General features: G+C 37.4%; 1 protein-coding gene across 5 annotated transcripts in view; it reads left to right on the top strand.

Moving 5' to 3' along the window:
• FIP1L1 (factor interacting with PAPOLA and CPSF1) overlaps window positions 1–24905 on the top strand; it is a 71352-nt gene that overhangs the window by 25029 nt on the left and 21418 nt on the right. For all 5 annotated transcript variants that reach the window (XM_003794601.3, XM_023515996.1, XM_023515992.1 and 2 more), the window contains 3 exons: window positions 3756–3863; window positions 14048–14141; window positions 15818–15974. In XM_003794601.3, coding sequence (XP_003794649.1) covers window positions 3756–3863; window positions 14048–14141; window positions 15818–15974 — 359 coding nt within the window. The remainder of the gene's footprint in view (window positions 1–3755; window positions 3864–14047; window positions 14142–15817; window positions 15975–24905) is intronic.

Consider the following 24905-nt stretch of genomic DNA (forward strand, 5'->3'; position numbering starts at 1 on the left):
TTCTAGCTTGGATATGGAGGACAGCGCCCCTTCTAGCTTGGATATGGAGGACAGTGCCCATTGCTCATTAGAGAAGTTTGTTTTCCAGGCTCATCTTCATTTGATTGAAATGTTTCTGAGACAGAGTCTCACTGTGTCGTCCTTGGTAGATTGCCTTGGCATCACAGCTCACAGCAACCTCCGAACTCTTGAGCTTAGTGATTCTCTTGCCTCAGCCTACAACTCCTGGCTATTTTTTGTTGCAGTTGCCACTGCTGTTTCAGCTGCCCGGGGCCAGGTTTGAACCTGCCACCCTTGGTATATGGGGCCGGCACCCTACCCACTGCACCATAGGTGCTGTCCGAAAGGATACTGTTCAATCATTGTGAATTATTTTCCTAAAAAAAATTGTTTTTTCTGTTTTACTCATTGTATTTATGGAGATTGGATAGAGATCTTTGAAAGTAAAATTTTCTTGACTTTAGGGAGAAGACAGTAATGTCTTTTATTAAGATATATGAAGTCTCAATACCAGATATTTAAAGAGCAGTGAGCTGTGCTACTGACCTACATACTTTATTTTATTGTTTACATTCTTAGATTGCCTTGTTAATGTATAGACAGCTGATGATACGTTTGCACATTTTTTAATTTTTTTTGTACTTTAACAGTAGAATTGCTGGGTTACCAACTTTCCATACCGCTCAGCGAATTGGCATAGTTAAGTGTTATATTTAATATATCAGAATGTTTTGCCTAATCTTTAAAAGTTTTTGTATTACCTCTTTTTGAAATATGTACAGAAAAGTAACATACCATGAATGTACTTCTTGATAATTTTCAGAACTAAACATACCCGTGTAAAGTAGCACATGGTGGTAAACAGACTATGATCCCTAGTGGCCACCATTATACCTTCTTAGTTTTCATTTTTAAAATGTTTTATTTTGTTAAAAATTAAAACTTAGAAAAAGCTGAAAATGTATAAAGAACTTCCAGATTCTCTAGTTAATATGATTTTGTCATATTTGCTTTATAATCTCTCAAACATTTTTCCTTCTGAACATTGGAGAATATTCATTTTTGGTGTTTTGCCTCTTTCCCGCTAAATACTTCAGCACGTCTTACCTAAGAACAAGGACAAATGTTGCATAATCGTTAGGGCACAGTTATCACAGTCAGGAAATCTAATAATGAGTCAGTATTTTTATTTAATTACAGGCTGTGAATTCTGCCAGTTATCCCACTAATGTTCTTTATGGAGTTCTTTTTTTTTCCTCCATGATTTAAGATTCAACCTGGGATCATTCTTTACATTGAACTGTTTTATCTCTTTATTCTTCTTAAATCTGGAACAACTTCTCAGCCTTTCTTTGCGTTTCTTAGTGCTAAATTTTAGAAACTGTGCAATCTAGCTGCTTTGTAGGTTGTCCATGGATCTGGTCTTGCTTGATGTTTCCTCATGATTAGACTGGGTTTTGTTTGGACGGGAATACAGTGTAAGTAAATGTGCCCCTGTCAGTGGCCAGTCAGCTCAAAGATGCATGTTGACTATGGACTGTGCTGTGGTGGTGTTTTTCAGGTTTCTGCAATCCAAAGTTACTATTTTTCCCTTTGTATTTAGTAAGTAATTTGTGAGAAGACTGTTTACGTATCTATTTCTCTTTAAACTTTTCAAAAATTTTAGCATTCACTGATAATTTTAATTTTAATCAATTATTACAGTAATGACTGCAAAATAGTGATTACTATAGTTGTTAGTTGGCATTCTGCTTTAAAAATGAACTTTCCCACTTCCCCACTTACTATCACTAAGACTGGGTAAGTCTTATTTAATGTGTGAGAGGATGTGTATGTGTTTTTTGTAAATATGGCTTCTTTGTAGCTGTATATGTGGTATATAAACCATGTATGTGATTTATATACACTGTAATTCATTGTGATGCTCAAATTCGTCAACTTTTGACTAGGGAGAACCTTTTAAAGTAGCTCCTATGACCTTTGGACATGTCTCCATCATTTTTTGGGGAGGATTTCTTTACTCTTTGGCATTCCCAAGATGCTCCAGAGTTACCTTTTATTTTCCCTGCCTCTTCTCAAGAAGTAAATATTTCTCTCTTTTTTGAGGGGAGGGGGAAAAAGTCTCACTATGTCACCCTCAGTAAGAGTGCTGTGGTGTCACAGCAACTTCCAACTCCTGGGCTTAAGCGATTCTCTTGCCTCAGCCTCCCCAGTAGCTGGGACTACAGGCGCCTACCACAGCGCCTGGCCATTTTTTGGTTGGAGTTGTCATTGGTGTTTAGCAGGCCCAGGCCAGACTTGAACTCAACCACCTTCGGTGTATGTGGCCATTAAGTCTTACTAATGTGTGAGCTGAGGGTGCTGAGCCAAAGTAGACATTTCTTAAAGGCTCTCTGATTTCCCTTTAGTGGGAGATGGTAATTAAGAATCAAGATCAGTATGCTAGCTGTGCTCCTTGTACTGGGGTATCATTTCTAGGCCTTTTCAGCACTCAGAGCTGAAAACAGTTTAACAACTTCAATATGAAATTGCCATATGGATTTTGCTTTGTATGAAGTTTAAATGTGAAATAATCGTGGTTCGTTTACTTGCAGTTTGACCCCAAGGGTTCTGGCTCCAGCTCCTTTTCCCTACTCCACTTTGCTTTTCCCTTTTCTCACAGTGAGAACTTGGTTTCCAACTTCAGTCTATACTCATTTAATTAATCTTAAAATGCATGTAAAATAGATTCAGAACTTCTGCCCTCAACTACTATAAAAACAGACCTATCAGACAGTTGGAGATTGTCTGCAGTTCTTTTTCTTTCTCTAGGCTGAGGATATATAGTCAGTATTGTGTTCAGAAGTTTCCTTCTGAGTGGTTATAGCAATCATTTAAATATAATTTGGTTCATAGCGTATGTTTCCATTCAGTTTTGGCATTTCTCTTGCTCTCTGCTTACTGATTTTATTTTTTGATTGCATATATCAAACATGTAACGTAGTTCCCAAGGCAAAGCTGTCCAGAGGTTTGTCATCCTTTCTCTGTTTCATTCCTATCAGGAGAGATTTTGTTTAATTTTCTTCTTTATTCTTCCTGTGTTTGTTTTACAAAAATAAGCAGATACATAAACATTGATCCTATTGCTTCGGAAGAGCATCTTAGTTCTTTAAAGTATTGGCAAAAATGCAGATAACGAGAGTGTATATCACTAGGGATAAAGTTAACTTTTTTGGAATTTTGCTTTGAAAGAGTTATTTCAAAATGGAATTTTGGTAACATTTAGCATAGGTATTTATGAAACACATGAAAGGGTTACTGTTAACTGATTGCATTGCTGTGCGTTAATAGTACTTCAGTCTGTTATTGAAGAATATAGGAAAGGAAATACCAAAATCTGGAATAAGATTTTTTAAAACTGCAAAAATTAATGTTAATAATTTATAGAGACACAGATACTTACTTTTTGGTAATGTATTGTAACCTGGTGTAAGCCGTTATTTTTTCCCTCATTTCTGCATTTTGACATTGCACAGTTGAAGAATATTTCTAAAACTATTCTGGAGTTAATAAAATGTCAATAACTTGTCTATATTTAAATATCACTCGTAGTCTTAGCACCACAGCAAGGATTTTATGATTTGAGAGTGATGCTGTAGGAACATGCTCAAGGCCTTACTAGAAAGCATGTCAAGAAAAAAAAAAAAAAAAAAACAGAACAAGGGGGGTCAGAGACAACAATATGAAGAAAAAACATAGAAAATTTATCTCACCAGAAACAGCACCTCTTCTCAGTCTCAGACAAGTGCTGCCTCCAGAAAAGCCAATTCCAGCGTTGGGAAGTGGCAGGATCGATATGGGAGGGCCGAATCACCTGATCTAAGGTAAGGCTGCTTTTAAACCTTGGATACTCCCTGATGTTTAGATCATCAGTGTTGTTTTGTCTTGTTAGTAATAAGTGAATCAGTTTCATACCCCCCACATTATCCTTTTCCAGGGCACGGCTGTGGGATTTCCAGTTACTTGATGAATTAGGACCTGCCTGTGTCTCACCACTCATCCTTCTGATCTTTCACGATATATAATAAACAGTTGCACTGAACCACACTGGGGAGTGTTTGGTGCACGCTTTCCCCTCCCTTGTTGCAGCTTAATTCTTCTTTCTCATACTATGTTTGGGTAAAAATTCCTTGGCTGCTTTACATGACTTACTAAAATCTAACCTGAGCCAGTATTAAGGACCTGCAAAATTTGACTCCACTGAATTTCTGATCCATATACCCAACTGCAGTGTGTAATCCTGCTGCTGCTTTCACTGGGTATACCAGGTGTCCTGGGATGGACTGTGTCATTTATTGTTACACTTTTACTAGTGATTGACCCCTCCTCATAGAATCTTGGTTTGGATTCTACATCTTGTATTTACAAGGCAGACACCATTGGGTGGATACTGTAATTTTTCTGAGCCTGAAATGTGGAAATAACTTCTTCCCTAAGGGATATTCTGGGAAGCAACTAAGCTAGGGTGTGCAGGCACATCGCCAGCACTGATCAACCTGAGAGATCACACTTGTTACCTGGCTTTGAAAATACATACCACGATTCCTTCCTAATTTACTTTTTGAGGTTTTAAGTAATTGTGGTATATGAGGTCTAATTTTGTTAGTTTTTATTCTGCTTTTGTTATAGAATTTTAAGTTTCTTCTTTGGAGCTTAATGCTGTATTAATGTGCTTTTAATTATTTAAAAACTTCATGTAAATCATGATCAGTTACCTTTGATTATAACAATTAAAAGAAAAACAAAAGGAGGCAACACTATCAAAATTTGATTTTCTTAGATTTCTTTTTTTATAGAGTCTTTATATGTATTCTGAACATGAACTGTAAGAATTTCTATTCAGTTTGCTTTGATAGGATATCATATTGGAAGCAAATAAGTTTATTCACACTTAAAAGTAGGTTATTCATCTCAAAGTAAGAATACGCAAACTATAAGTCTAGTAACTTAATACAAGTAAAAATGTATTATCTGTGTCCTTAGAGAATAATGTGAGGTGCATGTGTTGCTTTAGGAGCTTAAGATACTTATTTCAAAAGTATTCAGAGACTGTTTCTCATATAATATTAGTTGGTCTTTGTTTTTTAAACTCTAAAATTCTATTTGAGAAACCAGTACTAATTTTTAAGAGTTATTTTAGGCTCGGCGCCTGCGGCTCAAGTGGCTAAGGCGCCAGCCACATACACCTGAGCTGGCAGGTTCGAATCCAGCCCGGGCCCACCAAACAACAGTGACAGCTGCAACCAAAAAATAGCCGGGTGTTGTGGTGGGCGCCTGTGGTCCCAGCTACTTGGGAGGCTGAGGCTGAGGCAGGAGACTCGCTTAAGCCCAGGAGTTGGAGGTTGCTATGAGCTGTGATGCCACGGCACTCTGCCCAGGGGGACAGCTTCAGGCTCCATCTCAAAAAAAAAATAAAGAGTTATTTTAAATAAAGAAAAGTTAAATCTGGTAAGTGTGGAGTAAAGTGTATGAACCTTTTCATATTTAATATTTTTGTGGAACCCAAAAGGTTTAGTACTTTTGTGAACACAGGCAGTCCTCGGGTTATCAATGAGATAAGTTCTTTAGGTTCGTTCTTAAGTTGAATTTGTATGTAAGTTGGAGTGGGTACATTTACCTATTTATTACCTGAATAGCCTTGTTTATGAGTTATATGTCAACCTGATGTAACTTGGGAACTTGCTATAATAGTCACAGTTCATAAATGCTCTGTATGTAAATTGGAAGTTTATAACTTCAGGACTGCTTGTAATGTAGTTTCTATATAGTAACTAGATTATCATAGTGCATCAAAGAATGCTTGTATTTATATTTAACCTAGCCAACAAGGTGAACAGCCTATTTATGGATCCTAAAAGGACCAGACAAGATGAACTTTAATTATAAATTGATAATCATGTTACTATTAATAATGAATCTTAAATTGGATTTGGATTTCAGGGCTAGTTGTGTCAGTAAGGACTTGTGTGGCTTGAGGAGAGTTCTCTAAAGTCTGTGACGCCACCACTGTGTTTGGCACATGTGGGAGCCGGACTGTGTAATTGGGGGGATGTCTTCAGCCCTGAAATTCTTTATTTTCTGACTAGTGCCTGGTTTACATGGAAAAAGAAATCTGAGAAATTAGGGAATTTGCCTTCAATTACAGCTGCAATTACAGAGGCAAGGCCAGGACTAGAGCATCTGGTTTTCTACCTTTTAGTACCTGCAGGTCAGATAGGTTGACTGTTGTAGGCAAATGCATAGAAATACTTAAAATTGGTTATCTTTCATGTTATTTTAAACTTAATATTTGTTTTCATTTTTGCTTTATTGTTTTAACATATGAGTTTTTCTTTATATCAGTTATTTGACTAAGAACTTTTTACATAAACGTACGCTTTTTCATAATAGTTTATTTCTTGACATAAGGTGCTTGGTTTATAGGGAAGATAATTGATTCTTGTACCTAAAAATGATACATGTCACTTTGCCTATCCTTCTTCTTCCTCCTCCTCCTCTCAAAACAGATATTTTGGAAACTGAAAACTCTGCAGTCTGAATTTGGGATTAGTTTAGGGAATATGTGTAGTAGGGAATTTGATATTTGTATATTGTGCTTTTGAAAATTCTAAAAATACATACTTTAGAGAAAAGTTGCTTTTTGGTTTTTAAATGTTGTGTGTGTCGGTGCGTATACACACCTTCTTACACAGCATAAGATAGAAAATTAGATTCGAGCTCTGTATGAAATGTAACTGATAAGCATGGAATTTTTTTTTGAGGTATTGCTTAAATCTGTAAAGGGCAAGTAAATAATGGTTGAGATTCTTTTTGTAAGTTACTATATTTGAAAACAGACCAATTACCTCATTCTAGTTACTCTTGATATATATAACATAGTCTTTTTTAAACTTGATTTAAGAGTATTTTTGAAGCTGTGTCTCATGATGGCATTTTATTGGTGTAAGTTTCCTTTAAAAATTTGTATTTAAATGACATGAAGGCCATGTTGACCAGTTTGACGGAAGTATTTCAGATTGCATGTGAAAACCCCACACTGTACCCCAGAAGTGCATTAATGTACATAGTTACCATTCAATAAATTAAAAAAAAATTTGTATTTATAACTCTTGTCAAGCCAGTTAGTAAAAAGAATGAAGCAGTTATAGAATGTGAAATATTGAAATTGGCAGTATGAATGATTTCTATGAAGTTATCCTATGTGTGCTTTATTTCCATTTTATTTATTTTGAAACAGAGGGTCACTTGTTGCCCTTGGTAGAGTGTTTTGGTGTCAGCTTACAGCATCTCAAACTCTTGGGCACAAAAAATACTCTTCTCTTGCCTCAGACTCCCAGGTGGCTGGGGCTAAAGGCACTCGCCACAGTGCCCAGTTGTGGGGTTTTATTTTGTTTTTTTTTTTGTTTGTTTTTCTTAGAGACTATGTCTCTCTCTTGCTCAGGCTGGTCTCAGACACTTGAGCTCAGGCAGTCCACCCACCTCAGCCTCCCAGAGTGCTATATAGGCGTGAGCCATTTCTTTCTTTCTTTTTTTTTTTTTTTTTTTTGAGACAGAGCCTCAAGCTGTCCCCCTGGGTAGAGTGCTGTGGCATCACAGCTCACAGCAACCTCCAACGCTTGGGCTCAAGCGAGTCTCCTGCCTATGCCTCCCAAGTAGCTGGGACCACAGGCAGCCGCCACAATGCCTGGCTATTTTTTGGTTGCAGCCATCATTGTTGCTTGGTGGGCCCGGGCTAGATTTGAACCTGCCACCTTAGGTGTATGTGGCTGGCGCCTTAGCCACTTGAGCCACAGGCACAGAGCCGAGCCATTTATTTCCATTTTAAAATAACAGGTTCTGCTCCTCATAAATAAGTTTCAAATTCTCAGTCTTTATTCTTAAGCTCATGTTCCAGTTTCAGAATGCTTTTTAAGTGAGTTATACTCTTGAATGAGGAACAGTTAAAATTACTTTTCAATCTTGAATCATGAATATATTCAAACCTGCTTGTATTTCTTGCAATAGACAAACACAAAATGTATAATAAAACTAGAGATTAAATATATATGTATATATATGACCACTGTATATAAGAATGACCTCTTCATCTGTTCTCAAGCCTACCTCCTTGATTGTCTTGACGAGATTCAGTGAGCAGATGCATCTGTACCTTGTAACAGCTGATTGAACTCTCTGAATGCCTTGTTACTGTAGTGTGTAGTTCATAAGTTTTTATGTGATTAGACATATCAGGGCTTTTATTTTACATTTTGAATAAAAATAAGAGCCATGTCTTTCCCTATCATTTCCCTATCAGTGACACACTTAAAAGCATGAGAGTAACCATAATTTGGCACGTCAGGCTTTATTCCAAGCTTTGTATAGAAGTGAGTGAACTTGACTATACTGGTCATTGGTGTCCAGTGAGTCAAATTAGAGCACATCTTACCTTTAAACATCCAGAGTTTTGTTTGTTTTATTTTAAATAGAGTTCAGAAGTAAGTTACACTTTAAAAATTAAGGCACCAGAAAAATTAGTATAGAAAACACTTAGTATGAAAGAAGGGAAGGAATTTGGAGTTGATTTACTGAGCCTGAAGCCCAGTGCTGCCACCTTACTGTGCAAAAATCATTGTGGAAGTGAAACTAACTGGGCTTATACCTCACTTGAAATGTACGGGTAAGAGTTAAGTAATTTCTAGGCTTGTGAAAATACCTGCTGTAGGGCTCAAAAGATAAGCTCAGGCCCCCAGAAAGCGGGGTGGGGTGGGGGGGGTGGGGGTGGGGGGGTGGTTCTGTCAGTCTGGAGCAGGGATTTTGCAGCTGGTGGGCCACACATTGGTGTGGGTCTTAGGAGGGACAGGAAGAATTTTAAAATCATTAATTATTTTTGAAAGAATTTCAAAGCACAGTAAGTATGTTCTTTTTTTTTACTCTTTTTTTTGATAAACATAGTATAAGTGTACCGCGGAAGTTTACCCATAGGGTCGTGTGTGCTTTGAGGTGTAAAAGGTTGAAAACACTGGTCTAGAAAATAAACTGTGTGTCCTGAAGACATTTTAAATTTTGTGATTTTTGTTTTGGATGTATGCCATTTTAATGGACAGGATTTTTCATTAATCTTCACTTGAACATTAGAATGTATTAATTTTCCTCGTAAATTGTGTTTGCACTGTCGAGAAAATTACTCTTAAGCTTGTGAAAGTAAAACACAGGTGTAGAAGCAGAACCTTGTCAGCCCATAAAGCTGCACAGTCATTATAGAGACAGGAATGAGCACAGCCTTACCTGAATTACCAGACCTTGATGGTTATGACTTTGGGTAATAAAGGGACAAATATTAGTTTCTATCTGCTACTTAAAATGATTTCTAGAGGAGAACAAAATGTTTGTAAGTCTCTTTGTTGAACATGCTATTAAACTTGTAATCTTCAACTTTGGCTATATATTGGAATTACCTGGAAAGCTTAAAAAAATTGATGCTTAAGCTCTAGAGACTCTAAATAGTCTGGTGTACACTGTGGATGTCAGTATTCTTTTTTTTTTTTTTTTTCCTGAGACAGGGTCTTGTTTTGTTGCCCTCGGTAGAGTGCTATGGTATCATAGCTCACAGCGACCTCAAACTATTGGGCTTAAGAGATTTCTTACCTCAGCCTTCTGAGTAGCTGGGACTACAGAAAGCTGTCACAATGGCCACCGGGGTAGTTCTTCTATTTTTAGTAGCAACAGGGTCTCTCTTGCTCAGGCTAATCTTGAACTCTTGAGCTCAAGCAGTCTGCCTGCCTTGGCTTCCCAATGGGCTAAGATTATAGGTAAGAGCCACCACACCTGGCCTGGCATCAGTATTGTTAAGAACTGCTCTGATGATTCTGATGTGAAGGCAAGGTTGAGGACTACCCATTTGGAGGCTTGATTCTTGGTTGGCATAAAAATTAAAATCAGATACTGGCTGAGAATCTTGAAGTATCACTTGGCAGTAAAACGACAGGTGCAGTTGTTACCGGAACTGATTATTTCCATAGCATTTTGCAGCCTCACACAGTTCTTTCCTTTTTGTTATTCTCGTTTAACTTATATTCTCTGCTTCCTTAACATAGTCTTTAGGTGGTCACCACTGCTAAAGGTGGATCACGTTTCTCTTGCAGCAGATGGTTAGAAATCCTTCCTGCATGTTCCCACATCCTTTCTCTTTGCTGTGCTCTGACCTCCATCTGCAGTGTCCTCTCTTCCCATCCTCTATGTTGAAAGCCGTCCTCCATGTCTTTAACTTGGGAATATGAAATAGCCACTTTCTAGGTTTTGGTTTTTTCCTTCCCTAGAGGATAGACCTTTGAACTGTCTGCTGCTCAATTCTTATTGGAAGCTCTGCTATGAGAAGACATTCATAGATTTGCACAAAGAAATGTAGCCCATGCGTTCTTTTAGAGTAGTGGTTCTGAACTTTCTTTGAAGCAATAACCCATCTGAAAATTTGCTAAAAACTAAGGACTTCAGCCTGAAAATTACGTATGTGTCCACATGTATGTGTGTCGGTTTAGGCACCTCCTGATCCCTCTGCAGAGAACCATGTCTGTCAAGTACAGTGCAGTTCGTAGTTGAGACCTGACCATCAACAAGGCTAAGGAGTCAGGCCACATTGTTCTGCTTCTCTTGATTGAATTGCTTTTATTGAATTGTACTTTCATGCTAGTGTCACTCAGCATTGAACATTTTGAGAAACAGCTGTGTTTTTATTATAGTGATATTGGAGACTTTATTGCAGTTTTTGAAAGCATGAGGTGGCAATTCATTAGTAGGTTGTGAAATCAATTTGGTGGTCACAACCAATATTTCCTGGCTTTGTATTATTTTGATATTTTCTTATGTTATATTTAAATGTTAATGAAATCATATTTTATTTTAATGTTACTCTTTTCTTTATAGTATTGTTTTATGGATTTTTAAATTTTTTATATATATGTACTCAATTGTTATGCAAATTATATATCTTACTGTGTTTTGTCATCATTAAAGTTTAAAAACTTCTCTTGAAGTGGACTCAAAGGAGATTTTTTTCTCTTTATTCTGATCTGTAAAATGGCAGTAATAAGGTTATATGAGAAAAAAGTGCTTAGAACAGTGCTTAACCTAGTACACAGTAGGTGCTCCATAAATACTAGCTATCATCATCATTACTATTACCAGGAAAAGCAATCTTCAGAGCCCGTGCTTTGTTTTTATCTTACACACAGCAGCTCAGAGGTCAGCAGCTGACCTTCTGTCTGGCTTCCCGGGTGCTGATCTGCAAAGCAGGTGGTCTTCAGACCCTCTGGGGCATCAGAATCCTCAAAAAGAGCATTTTAAACCAAATTCTACTATAATTTCAGAGATCAGGCTCTTGTGAACATTCACTTACCTGTTTAAACTGCAGAGTAATGCCTGCACTCAGTGTGGTTAGTTTCTGGCCTAGCTTTTTACTAGATGGTTGAGTCCAACATGGAGAAGAGAATTGTCAGTGTTAAATATTATCTGCTTCTTGTTACTGTATTACGTATTGTCTGTCTGTCACGAAACATTTGTGAGAAAAAAGTAAATGTCATATTTCTGATGAAGGTGTATCAGTTTATGGGGTAAACATACCTGGAAACAGAGGTATTATTAAAATGTAGGAATTGGAATTTTCTGAACTCCCTCCCAGGGTATATACTTAAGGCGCCTTTCTCAGTTGTATGTTTTTAGAAACATAGTGTTTGTCATTTGTAATCTTTGGTGAGTAAATCCATTTAAATCTGGGAAATAGTGATTGGACTTCTCTGGCCGTATTTAATGTAAACCTAAGAGATGAGCCCTCCATGTGCTCAAGAATTTTTGAAGCCCATAGATTTTTAGAAACAGATCATAAAAGACAGATTGTAGAAATCTTTCCCCTTAACAGAAAAGTTAGAGTCTTAATATCGAGATTGAATTTTTACTACTTTTAACAGTTTAGAGAATTTGCTGTCTAATTTCAAATCCAGAGAAATTTGTGAGAATTTGTTCTTGATAAGAATAAATATAAAAGTGGAGAGGGATGACTCCCGGGATAGGGAATAGAAAAGAACCAGAAAGGAAGTGAGTAGAGTCGAAGGTGACAGTGTTGACAGGGAAGTCCTGGCCTCAGAACACAGTCCTGTGTGGGGTCGGATGTGAGAGTCTGAGATGGACCCAGGGCATGTGCCTTGATGCGATGTTCTGGGTATAGCTTTGTAATTATCTAAGTTTTAGAGAAGAAATTGGAGAAATATTTGTTTGATGTTAGAGGTATTTGGATTTTTCTAACATGTGAATGTTAGAATATTTCCCAGCTATTTTAGAGGGTATAAGTTAGGCAAAATCATTTTTGGTCTTTTGAGATCGTGAAGGAATCTCAGAGGTTAATAATCTAGGCATGAATTTAGAAAGAATTGAGTTTTTTTTGTTTTTTGTTTTTTGTTTTTTGTTTTTGAGACAGAGCCTCAAGCTGTCTCCCTGGGTAGAGAACTGTGGCATCATAGCTCACAACAGCCTCCAACTCCTGGGCACAGTCTCCTGCCTCAGCCTCCCAAGTAGCTGGGAACACAGGCGCCTGCCACAGTGCCCGGCTGTTTTTTTGGTTGCAGCCGTCATTGTTGTTTGTCGAGCCTGGGCTAGATTCGGACCTGCCACCTTAGGTGTATGTGGCTGGTGCCTTAGCCACTTGAGCCACAGGCGCCGAGCCAAAATTGAGGGGTTTTTTTTTGGTTTTTTTTACTAAAATTATAGAGAAAGGAAGTCTTAAGTGGGCAAGAAATGTAAATAGGACTTAATTACTTGAAGACATTTCACATGTCATTGTATACTTTTTATAAAGCTGTCTTTATTTTTATGAGCATAAAATTAGTTGTGAAGTGTTTTAAGATCCACTTGAGACAGACTTTCACTAACTCAGGATTTCTGGAAGGTCCCTAACAAAGGTGAGTTATCTTGTTGGAAGGAAGCACACTTCAAGGGAAAGGGCCTCTGGCTGTGGGGTCAGAAAGATTCAGGTTGAAAGTTGGTTTTCCCTTTAATACGTTGGTCAGGGACTTTACCCTGGACTCTGGGTGTCACTTTGTTGTCCCTAACAAGTGTCCAGTGATTTTCAAGTTGAGAGTTTTTGTGAGGGGTAACAGGCCAGGCATCAAACAAGTGGTAGCTGCTGTTATTGGTCATTTTAAGAACCTAACCTGGTGACTGTGGAAGGATCATGGTATTGTAATTGTTTTACTTCTTCCTATAAAGTTTTAAAGGTAGGAGTGTTCAGAACTGAACCATGAATGAAGAGAAATTCATCTGATTTGATCTACTCTTCATTGCCTCTTTGTACAGGTGACTTCTGTTATTTTGTTAGGCTTATGTACTTGTACAAAGTCCTTCTGGAACTGCACAGTAGCTTTTAACATTATTTTAAATTCGTAAAAAACAACTTACCAGATTTTCCTATGAAATTTGCCACAGTATTGTGGGAGATTGTTTTTCCATATACCCACATTGGAAGTAGGGCGAGTATTTAAATATTTGGATTTTTCTATCTAAAGGTAAATTATTAGAAATGGTTCCCTTTATATGTTTTTTAATGCTTAAAGTATATCACTAAGAAAAATATCCTGTGTGTTTCAAAATGAACATTATTTCAAACCTTTTTATGGTAGAACTCTGATAATGAGTGTTAAGATTGTCGTGGCAAAACACTGTATTCCTTTTATGTCTAGCACTTGCTCTTGGATTCAGTTTCACAAAAATAAGTTCATTTAGAGACTATTAAAAATAGTATATTTAGAAGAAAAGCTACTTAGAATTCATCACTGTGATCATTGTTGGGTATGTTAGTTTTAGCTAACTAGTAAAACAGTTTATGACAGTATAAAGTAGTGTCAACTCATTGAGTTTTTTTCAATCCGTTGTAACCTGACTCTATTTTAAAATACATGCATTCATTTCTCACTTAATATTTTGATTAGTTTTCAAACATCTAATTGGATGAAACTGAATGGATTCAATCTTTATGTTCCAGGAGATTACCTGGAGCCATTGATGTCATTGGTCAGACGATAACCATCAGCCGCGTGGAAGGGAGGCGGCGAGCAAACGAGAACAGCAACATACAGGTTGAGTATTAAAATGGTTCCAACTGGAAGATTGTGCATGCATTTATTCAAGTTTGCCAGGCTATGTTTGAAGTTTTATACAAAGGGATTTAAAAGAATCAGCGATCCTTGTGTTTTTATTTATCTCTGGATCTTTTGTAGTATGGTTTTTCATTTTCTTTGTTATAAATGTAATACAGGTTGAGTATCCCTTGTCAAAAATGCTTGGGCCCAGCAGTGTTTCGGATTTTGGAATATTTGCATGTATATAGTAAGATACATCTTGGTGATGGGAATCAAGCTGAAACATGGAATCTGTTGCATAAATAATTTGTCATAATAATTGATTCATTATCTTTTTCTTCCCTGGGAACTCTGAATAAACTGTTGTGGTGGACTTGCCTTTTGACTACCTGTCACATAGGAGTCGGGTGTGGAATTTTCCACTTGAGACAGATTTTGGAGCTCAAAAAATTTCAGATTTTATACTTCAGATTTTTGGATTTGGATTTTGTGTCTGTTCAACAAAAATTGGAATATGGAAAAAGTTTAATAAAAGAAAAGGAGCACTGATGACTCTGCCGCCTTTTTAACTTTTTGACATATCTCTTACTACTAAGCAAAATTGGGATATTGTTGTATTAACTGATACTTCCCACTATTCTGCTTTGATCCTGTGTTCTTCATTCTCCCTTTCTGAGTACATTAAAAATGTCTAAAGTGTTTTTATTAGTGTAGGATATTCTTTTTAGCAATGTTATTTCTAAAATAGAAGATAATCGCCTTTTTCTTAATGTTACGATTTCTTAAATAATTGTTCTCTAAGAAATGGTTTGTCAACATAAGCCTTACAAATATGACTATCTTTAAGTATAGGAAAAGTTAATGATGGGAGGGACTGTATCTTTAAATGATGTGCTCTAGTCAGCAAAGATTTGAGAAGTATAAATTACATGTACAACATTATATTGGCTGCCTTTAATTTTTCTCAAGCCTATTCATATATTCCTAGGGAACATGTGAAAAATCCAAATTTCTAAGTACCACTTTACTTGCTGTGTTATTTAAGGAGGTTTGGGGTGTTTATAATGGTGTCTGTCCCTTACCTGTTCACACAGATAAGCATTTGGCAAACACTGCTTTGTTTTTCAAGCATAAACCCTTAGTCTAAAAGTCACAGGCTCCCATGAAGAAGTTCTCTCCACGTGTTACTGCCCCGTCGCCTGCATCCTGTTGATGCGCTTCTGACAGTCTGGTGACCTTGGCACGTAGTGATGACCGGCCTCAGCAGAGTGAAAGTCTGCCCTGCTGCCGTGTCTGTTTCTAAACAGCTTTCTGTGATGAATGATGGAACCTTAACTCGGACACTTTAACTTGGGTTGGGGGACAAGATGACTTGCTACGTTGTACTTACAAAGTACTTGTTCCCATTTGGAACATTTTTATTACTTAATTACTTAATTTTTCTTGTGATGACCCAGTTTTTCTTAGGCTTTGGTTGAGTGTGTGCTATGTGAGCGTAGATAGATGAGTATGTGTAGCTGTACATAGAAACACAACTGTTACTCCCCTCAAAAATATGTGTATGTGAATTAAACTACTTTTTACTGTCTTAGATAAAATGACATTAATTTACCCAGCTTACTCTTAGATAACAACATTTGCTCATCTATTTAATTACTGTGCTTTACTTCTAGGTCCTTTCTGAAAGATCCGCTACTGAAGTAGACAATAATTTTAGCAAACCGCCTCCATTTTTCCCTCCAGGAGCTCCTCCCACCCACCTCCCACCTCCTCCGTTTCTTCCACCTCCTCCAACTGTCAGCACTGCTCCACCTCTGATTCCACCACCAGGTAAATAGTAAATTAGACATTTGATTTTGACAGAAAAATAGCCTATGTTTCCTTTATTGAATTGCACAAAATATATATTGTGAAATAATATATATTTGATTGCGTTGCATTAGAAGTAATAATACTAATATTATGTTAAGTCGTCAACAAATTCATGCTGAAACAGATACGTACGTGTCTTGCCTTTGCAGTGTGGCCAAGAGGCAGTATTTACTGTAGTGATCCCCACACTGAGGTCGTCAGTAGTAAATGTGCAAATCCATATGCAATTATAAACCATGTGTTAGCATGTTGGAAAAAAATTATAAAGCTATCTTTAGAATTGGAGTACGTAAAACAAAATTATAATCTTTGGAGAGATTGCAATTAAATTTAAGTCTGGTCTTCTTTCGTTTTTATGTTGGTTTCCTTTTATGAGACTGCTGTTGGGTACCTGGTATTTACTTTCATTAAACAAGGCAGAAAAGTAATGTAAATTTTTATGGTATTTTTAGTTACTTTTAATTATTAAAAACAGTAGAGAAAATAATTCACAAATAATCTCTGATATTCCCAATAGGTTTTCAACATTTATCAATCTTAACCAAATTTTTGTGAAACTTAACAGCAGTGATTGAGATTGTAATTATTTTTTTCATAGGGAGAACGCCTCCTGGGGTTTGCTTCCTCATAATAAAAGCAGCTTGTATGGGAGAGCCAGGCTCTCACTCACCTTGCATTTGTAAGAGAAGTGTCTTTGTTTTGAGATAGCAGTTGTGGTCAGAGCACAGAGCCGAATACAGGGTTCAGTAGTCCTTACCTGAATTTTCCTCCTTAGCCTCTGAATGTCAGCTACTGCCTTTGCCCTTCTTCTTCAATACCTTTGATTTCTGTCCCCTGTCAACTCTGCTCTCAGAAGGGATAAGAAAAATATTATGAAAAATGACTTGTGGCTTTAGAGAATCTGTTGTCTCAAAAATTGAGGAAAGAGAAGGCTGGAGTAGGTTAGAGGTCTTTTCTTCAGACAGCATTCTTCCTAAAGGTCAATGAATTTCTTGTTTGAACAACTGAATAAGACACAAATCATTTATAAGTTGGCATTGGACACATGATTCTTGGGTTTTTAATATGCTGAGTATCAACCAGATGGAAGAGGACTTACATGACTCATAAATGAGTCCTTTGTCCTCTGAAAAAGAGTTAAGTAAAATGTAGAAATACTTAAGTTTTGAATTTATTTGATTAATGAGACTAAAAAAAATCATTATGATGTTAGTCCTTATGCTAGATTGCTTTGTATTTAAACTTTACTTGGTATTAAAGGTGATTTGAAGGCATTTTCTTCTTTTGAAATTGTCAAAAATTTTATTTTTAACTGACAACAGTGGTGTGTATTTATAGGGTACAGTGTGATGGTCTGATCAATGTGTACATTGTGGATGATTAATCATGCCAGGTAACATATCTGTCACTTCACATTTATCATTTTTTGATGATGAGATTATTTAAAATCTTTTAGCAATTTTGAAATACACAGTTGTTATTAACTGTAGTCATCGTGTTTAGTTCAGGATGTCTGTAAAACTTAACTCCTCTTATCTAACCTAAACTTTGCCCTGTGAACGTCATCTCCCATTCTCCTCCCACACCTTTCAGCTTCTGCGAACCACCATTTTACTCTCTGCTTCTTTTTTTTTTGAGACAGAGTCTCACTATGTCACCCTCAGTAGAGTACTGTGGCGTCACAGCTTACAACAACCTCAAACTCTTGGGCTTAAGTGATTCTTTGCCTCAGCCTCCCGAGTAGCTGGGAGTACAGGCACCTGCCACAACGCCCGGCTATTTTTTGTTGTATTTGTTTAGCTGGCCAGGTTCGAACCCGCCACCTTGGCTGTATGTGGCTGGCACTGTAACCACTGTGCTCCAGGCTCCGAGCCTCCTCTCTACTTCCATAAGTTCAGCTTCTTTAGATTCCAGTTAAGTGGGATTGTGTCTTTGTCGGCTATTCACCCAGCATGATGTCACTGTAAATGACAGAATGAAAGCATGCCCTCATTTACTCACTAATAATGCACATATATTCCCAATACACAGACGGTTCTAAAAAGTGTGTACACAATTGATGAAAGGAAAAAGTGTTAAAATTGTAACATCACGGTAATTACAAGAGGTGCAAGATACAACAGACACATAGCAAACACCATTGGTGTATGGTGAGCGTTACCATTGTAAGAGTGTTTCCTTTTCTAAAATGTATGTACATTTTTTGGCACCTTCTCTGTGTGCGTGTGTATAATACACACATATGTAATGTTGAACTGATATGTTCAGTACTACTAGTTGTTTAAATAATAGAGAGATGGTATGAATTAAAGATGAAAAAATAAATACTTCACTGGTGTAAGAATATCCAGAAATTTAGGCAGTGGCATTATCTGAAAGTTTACTTTTTTTCAAAATGATAAGATTACTCCATTTTTTTGGCATATAGCCCCTGTTTATAAGTGTAACAGGTCTTTGAGTAATGTTTGGGTTGTTGATGGCATTTTATGGTGGAGTGTTCTGATTGTTTTTTGTTGCTAAATTTACTTAATGGTAGTTTTCAGCTCTGCGCTTTTTATATTTTTACACCTGTGCAGCTTTCTTTGATGTATGTTCTTGGGTTATGTTTCCATGCTGTTCTGTCAGCACTTAAGCAACACAGATTCAGATGAATTCCAATATTACTTCCAGCAGTGCTTAACCGTAGCTTATATACTGGGGGATACCAATTCAAACAAACAAACAAAACAAATAAATAAAACCAAGTATTTGGAAATTGGAATTGGATTACTCCTTATTTTTACTAGAATGTGAGCTATTAGGGAGAATATAGGCTATATATTTCCATCTGTGTTTCCCTACAGTGCCAGTCACAGCGTCTCTAAATACGTTAGCTGATTGTGTGTGTGTGGTTAACTATATATAGTTAGCTAATGTAGGTTAATTCTCTAAATACGTTAGCTAATTAACTACATAGATATATAGTTACCTCTATATAACTATAAAAAGACTACTAAGCTAATTATATAGATATATATATATAGTTACCTCTATATAACTATAAAAAGACTAGTTTATAGTTATATAGAAGTAACTATATATAGTTAACTTAATTAGCTAAAGTATTTAGAGAATTAACATATGTTAACTGTATACATATACAGACACACATGTATGAACAGAAGTGACTTTCAGATTGACAGCTGAATGATACATTTAATTGAAATGGATGCTGGCTCTGTTTTAAAAACAAGATGGTAGAATAGGCGTATAGCAGCTAAGTGCACACCCTGCTGAAAGACAATTTTCAGTTACTATTTACTACAGAAGCGCATGGTTACATTGTGTTCTATAGTTTGTTATAATTTAAATCACCTTAAAAATCACAAGAACCTAGTGAAAGAAGGTTGTGACTCAGTAGTCTTTATTAAAAAAGTATTGCCTTAAAAGGTACTCCATTTTACAGAAAAACCGGCATTTTCTGCTTTCTTTAAAAATACTGAAAAGAAAAGGAGAAAACAATTTAAGAGTTGAATGTAAATGTATTTTAATACATTTGCTTTTGTAAACATTAAATTTCTAATGCATAAGTTTTTAAGATTAAAGTCCTAAAAGTATGATGAAACAGATATAGTAATAATATATTATTCTTGTATTTTGGGGTGACCTTAAGTCCAGATTTGCTTGGAGCAGCCCTACTTTATACTATTTTTTATCTTAGCATAATTATTTTATTCATTCTTAGAAAGGCCCTGGTTGGGGATAGCACATGTAAAATTTGCGGTCAACTTCTTGGAGGTTTACAGATATGGCCCATTGCATAAGAAGGTGGCCACTCCTTACCAGTTATGAGGTGGCAGAGACCGCTCTCATCTGAAGGATTTCATTGTAAAGCAGCCAGCTGAAGAAGAGAGAAGTATTACTGCCTCTCCCTCAAACACACGTCTACAGATATGTCCAAAACCAATTTAGTTACAGAGGACAGAATGTTTCTGGCAATAATATGTTTTTATGTTAGGGTACAACAAAGATGGACAAGGTCTTAGGAAGTGCAAAAGTGTTGTATGTGGTTCCTTACAGTCGTGTTTGACAGTAGCTTGAAAACAAATACTGGTTGATCAAGGTTTTTGATAATTTTTAGAAAATCTGTTATTTTCATTTTCTAGTGAGCCAGAAAATAGTTTCTATTGTGTTAAGTTTTCCTCAGACCATCGTTAGTGTGGTTTCATGCTGCTTCTGAGTAATAATAGAAATAATAGCTAATACCTAGAATGCTCACTTCTGAAAAATTATTCTGAGCACATCTTATGGATTAACTCATTTGATTCTTGAACATAATCTGAAGTAGATATTCTAATTTTATAGATAGGGAAACCTAGGTTTAAGGAATTTGACCAACAGAACCAGAATTCCATTCCAGGCTGTTGTTTTTTTTTTTTTTTTTTGAGACATCATAGCTCATAGCAACCTCAAACACTTTTAGCTGGGACTGTAGGCCCCCACCACAATGCCCCACTATTTTTAGAGGCAAGGTCTTGCTCTGGCTCAGGTTGGTTTTGAACCCATCAGCTCAGGCAATTCACCCATCTCGGCCTCCCGAGTGCTGGCGTTATAGGTGTGAACTACTGCACTGGAAGAAAATCTTATTTTCTTTTTTTTGCAGTTTTTGTCTGGGGCTGGGTTTGAACCCACCACCTCCGGCATATGGGGCCAGCGCCCTACTCCTTGGAGTCACAGGCACTGCCCCCTTATTTTCTTTATGAACTATGTTGAAATGAATCAGTGCCTATGTCAGGGAAACTGTGTTACTGTTTTATGTATATTCACCACAGTAGATGCCTGAGAACTTTTTTTTTTAAAAAGCAGTTCCCTGATTTCGAAATATATACATATATATCTTTGTGAGTGGGGAAGTTAGGGAGATTATAAAGAGCAGAATCACTTTTTTTTAAAAGATCCAGTTAAGGTTTTGCTGTTTGTCTGATTTGTGTTAGGAAGTTTATGTTTAACTGAGTACGACAGTTTTGAAATACGTATTTTATGGAAGAAAAACTGTAAAATTGGAAGGACGTTATAGGGCAGGTGATTTTGTGTTTGCCTGTTTATTGTAGTAAAACATACATTTACCATTATTATGTAGTAAATTTTTACCAAATTATGTAGTAAAACATATATTTACCATTTTAACTATTTACAAGTGTTCCTTGACATTAAATACACTGACAGTGTTATTTACCCATCATCATGATCTCTGCCGAAAACTTTCTCATCATCCCCAACAGACACGCTGTACCTGTCACACATTAGTCCTGGGTAACCTTGATTCTACTTCTGTTTTATGAATTTATTTATTCTAAGTACCTCATATCGATGGAATCACTGATTTGTCTGTGCTTGGCTTACTTTATTTCTGAAATACAGAATTTAATTAGTGATTGAGAATTTTGTGATATGCTTTTAATTTAGGCTTTCAAATGCTAATTTACTTTAGTGTCATGTTTTATTTAAATTTTCATAATGCAGTTTATTGAAGGATAGAAGGCAAGTTCAGTTTAACTCATTTCTTGTTGCATTAACCTAGGATTAAGGCTCATTTGACCATGTTTCTGTAGGTCGTGGGAAATTAAAATCTAGCCCAGTATTTTCAATCCCACTAAGTTGAGGAAGGCCCTGGGGTTTACTGAGTATTTTCAGTCCCACTAAGTTGAGGAAGGCCCTGGGGTTTACTGAGATGTAACCCAGTTACCCGGACCACAAACAAGCCATCTCTGCCTTTGAAGTTGCCTGTGGGGTTTGGCTGTGTATTTCGATAGCAGAGGTATCGATTCCTTCCTGAAAGACTGTTGTCATGTAGATCAGTATCTTACTAGACATCCAGTAATTGTGTGAACTCAGAAATCGTATTCATTCCTTGAATACCTTGGCTTTGGATTAGACACGATGCGCCGGTTTCCTCTGAGACCTGCATTTCCTTTTTTTCTTTCTTTCTTTTTTTTTTTTTTTTTTAAGAGAGAGTCTCATTTTATAACCCTTGGTAGAGTGCTGTGGCGTCGCAGCTCACAGCAACCTCCAGCTCTTGGACTTAAGCGATTCCCTTGCCTCACCTCTTGAGTAGCTAGCACTACAGGAACCTGCCACAACGCCAGGCTATTTTTTTCTTGTTGCAGTTTGCCAGGGCGGGTTCGAACCTGCCACCCTCAGTATATGGGGCCGGTGCCCTAATCACTGAGCCACAGGCGCCGCCCAGGTCTACATTTTCATTAGATTGTTTTCCTCTTAGCAGTCTGGTTCTTCAGCATAGCAGTTATGCTCAAACTGGTTACAGATTTTTGTAAGGTTTTTTAAAAAACTCTTCAAAATTACTCTAGACCCCAAAGAGTTTTGGTTTATGTTTGTTATATCTATCTAATTTTTCATATTATAAGTTAAAATTTTAAAATATTTAGTGACACTCATAATAAGCTCATTACATGTAAATACAAAATTTAGTGACAAACAGTTATTTTTTAAAAAATTTAGGGAGAGCTGGCCTTATTTTATACTTTCTAAATCTCTTTACAGTGTGGCTTAATAGAAAAAAAAAAATGGAGTTCTCTGATTTGTTTCTGCCTTGAATCTTCTGCCATATCTCAAGTCAAAGGTCCAGTTGTTCTTGGCTGTTGGACTGAGAGGGCTTAGCTCCTCCCTGGTTGTGGTCCTGTCCACCAGGGCAGCCTGCTTCATTGAAGCATGAAGGGAAGGAGGCAGTGGACATCATGTCTCTGGTCACCTAGTCATGGAAGGGACAGGCTATCAGGTTTAAAAATCTGTTTTGTGTGTTAGAAATAAATTATAGTGTCCATCCCACACTGAAGGTGGGACATGAATACCCGAGGTTTACAGGGGCATACGTATCAGAAGGGTAGAGGTCATTGTCCATCCCACACTGAAGGTGGGACATGAATACCCGAGGTTTACAGGGGCATACGTATCAGAAGGGTAGAGGCCATTGTCCATCCCACACTCAAGGTAGGACATGAATACCCGAGGTTTACAGGGGCATACGTATCAGAAGGGTAGAGGTCATTGTCCATCCCACACTCAAGGTAGGACATGAATACCCAAGGCTTACAGGGGCATACGTATCAGAAGGGTAGAGGCCATTGAGAGCCACCTCAAGCCATGTTGTTTTTGCCTTAATTATACAAAATGCTGATGGAATACATTGAGAACGTTTCAATCTTTGTGTGAGTGCAGAGCCCTGTGAATTCTTTTTAACCTGGTGTTTAACAGGAATGCTGCCCCTTCTGTTTCTTTGGCTCAGTTCCTTCCGTTTCGGAACAGGATTTCAGGTCTCCCCAGCCTGCCCTCATTTACATGAGAGTATACATTACAAACAGGAAAATTAAATCCTCTTCTCTTTTGAGAATGCCAAATAGTGTAGACTTGTTACACTATTGTTTTGGGATGGGATTTTTTTCTTCTGTATTTAGTAGCTCAGCAGTGAATTTAGAATGGAAATCTAATCTAATCTAGTATGATCCCTGGCCAGCAACCTGGGAAATCTGGGGGAATACCGATTTCCTGGCCCCATTCCAGACCTTCGGAAATTCTAGGGCGAGGCCTACCCACCTGTGTTTTGACCGACTCCACAGGTGATTCTGATGCTCGTTTGTTTTTTCTGTTGCTTTTTTTTTGAGACAGAGCCTCAAGCTGTCACCCTGGGTAGAGTGCCGTGGCATCTCAGCTCACAGCAACGTCCAACTCCTGGGCTCAAGTGAGTCTCCTGCACTAGCCTCCCAAGTAGCTGGGACCACAGGCGCCCACCACAACGCCTGGCTATTTATGGTTGCAGCCGTCATTGTTGTTTGGCGGGCCTGGGCTGGATTCGAACCCGCCACCTTGGGTGTACATGGCTGGCGCCTTAGCCCCTTGAGCCACAGGCGCCGAGCCTGATGCTTGTTTTTATGCCAGTGATCTGTTCAGTCTGTAAGAGCCTGAATTGTTGGCCAGTACTAGAAATCTTAGTTTTACTACTTTTATGTTTGGCTTTCCAGGAAAGAATTTTTTTCTATTCATTTTACAGATAAAGGACGTAGAAGGATACACAGTTCTTGCCTTGTATGTGTCAAGTCTGTTAGGCAGAGTGCGTGTTGGCCGTGAAGTTGGAGGCGCTAAGTGGGGGTAGGGCAGGTGTTTTTGAGACAAATTTTCTCTTCCCTTACACTATTTCTCTTTTGTAACACAAGTTAAATACTAAATAGTGACTTTTAGGTGAGAATGATACAAGCGCTACTTGATACCACATAATGAACTTTTTTTTTTTGCAGTTTTTGGCAGGGCTGGGTTTGAACCCGACTCCTTTGGTATATGGGGCCAGCACCCTACTCCTTGAACCACAGGCGTCACCCAGTAATGAACTTTCTTAATTGCTCTTTGAAAATAACACTTGATAATTGTCAAAGAATTGGTTGTATAGTGTTTCCACTACTCAACCTTGTTCTGCTTGAGTGAACATTTATTAATAAGGATTTGGATGAAATAGAGGTCTCCAGAAAGATCCCTTCCTAGTTCTCCCGGGACCACTTTCTGATGTGTAGATATTATGGGAAGGACATCTATCCTTTCTTAGATTGTGTTAATTCCAGTTGATTGTTTTGTCTATACTAAGGTGACCAGACATCCTGCTTTTGGCGGGACAGTCCTGATTTTTAACAATTTGTCCAGTGTCCCGCAGCATTATAAAAAAAGTCCTGATTTTTGGAAAGAATGCACATCAAGCTAGGAAACAGCAGGAGAATGGGAAGGCAATATACATTTTCATATTAACCTGAAAAGGTTAATGTAACTCCATTTGGGAATGAAGAGGTTAATGTAACTTCACTTGGAAATGAAAAGGCTAATGTAAACTCCCTACTCCCCTCCTGGGCA

The sequence above is a fragment of the Otolemur garnettii genome, unplaced genomic scaffold (assembly GCF_000181295.1).
Source record: "Otolemur garnettii isolate 467f Iridium unplaced genomic scaffold, OtoGar3 scaffold00083, whole genome shotgun sequence".
Taxonomy (NCBI): Eukaryota; Metazoa; Chordata; class Mammalia; order Primates; family Galagidae; genus Otolemur; species Otolemur garnettii.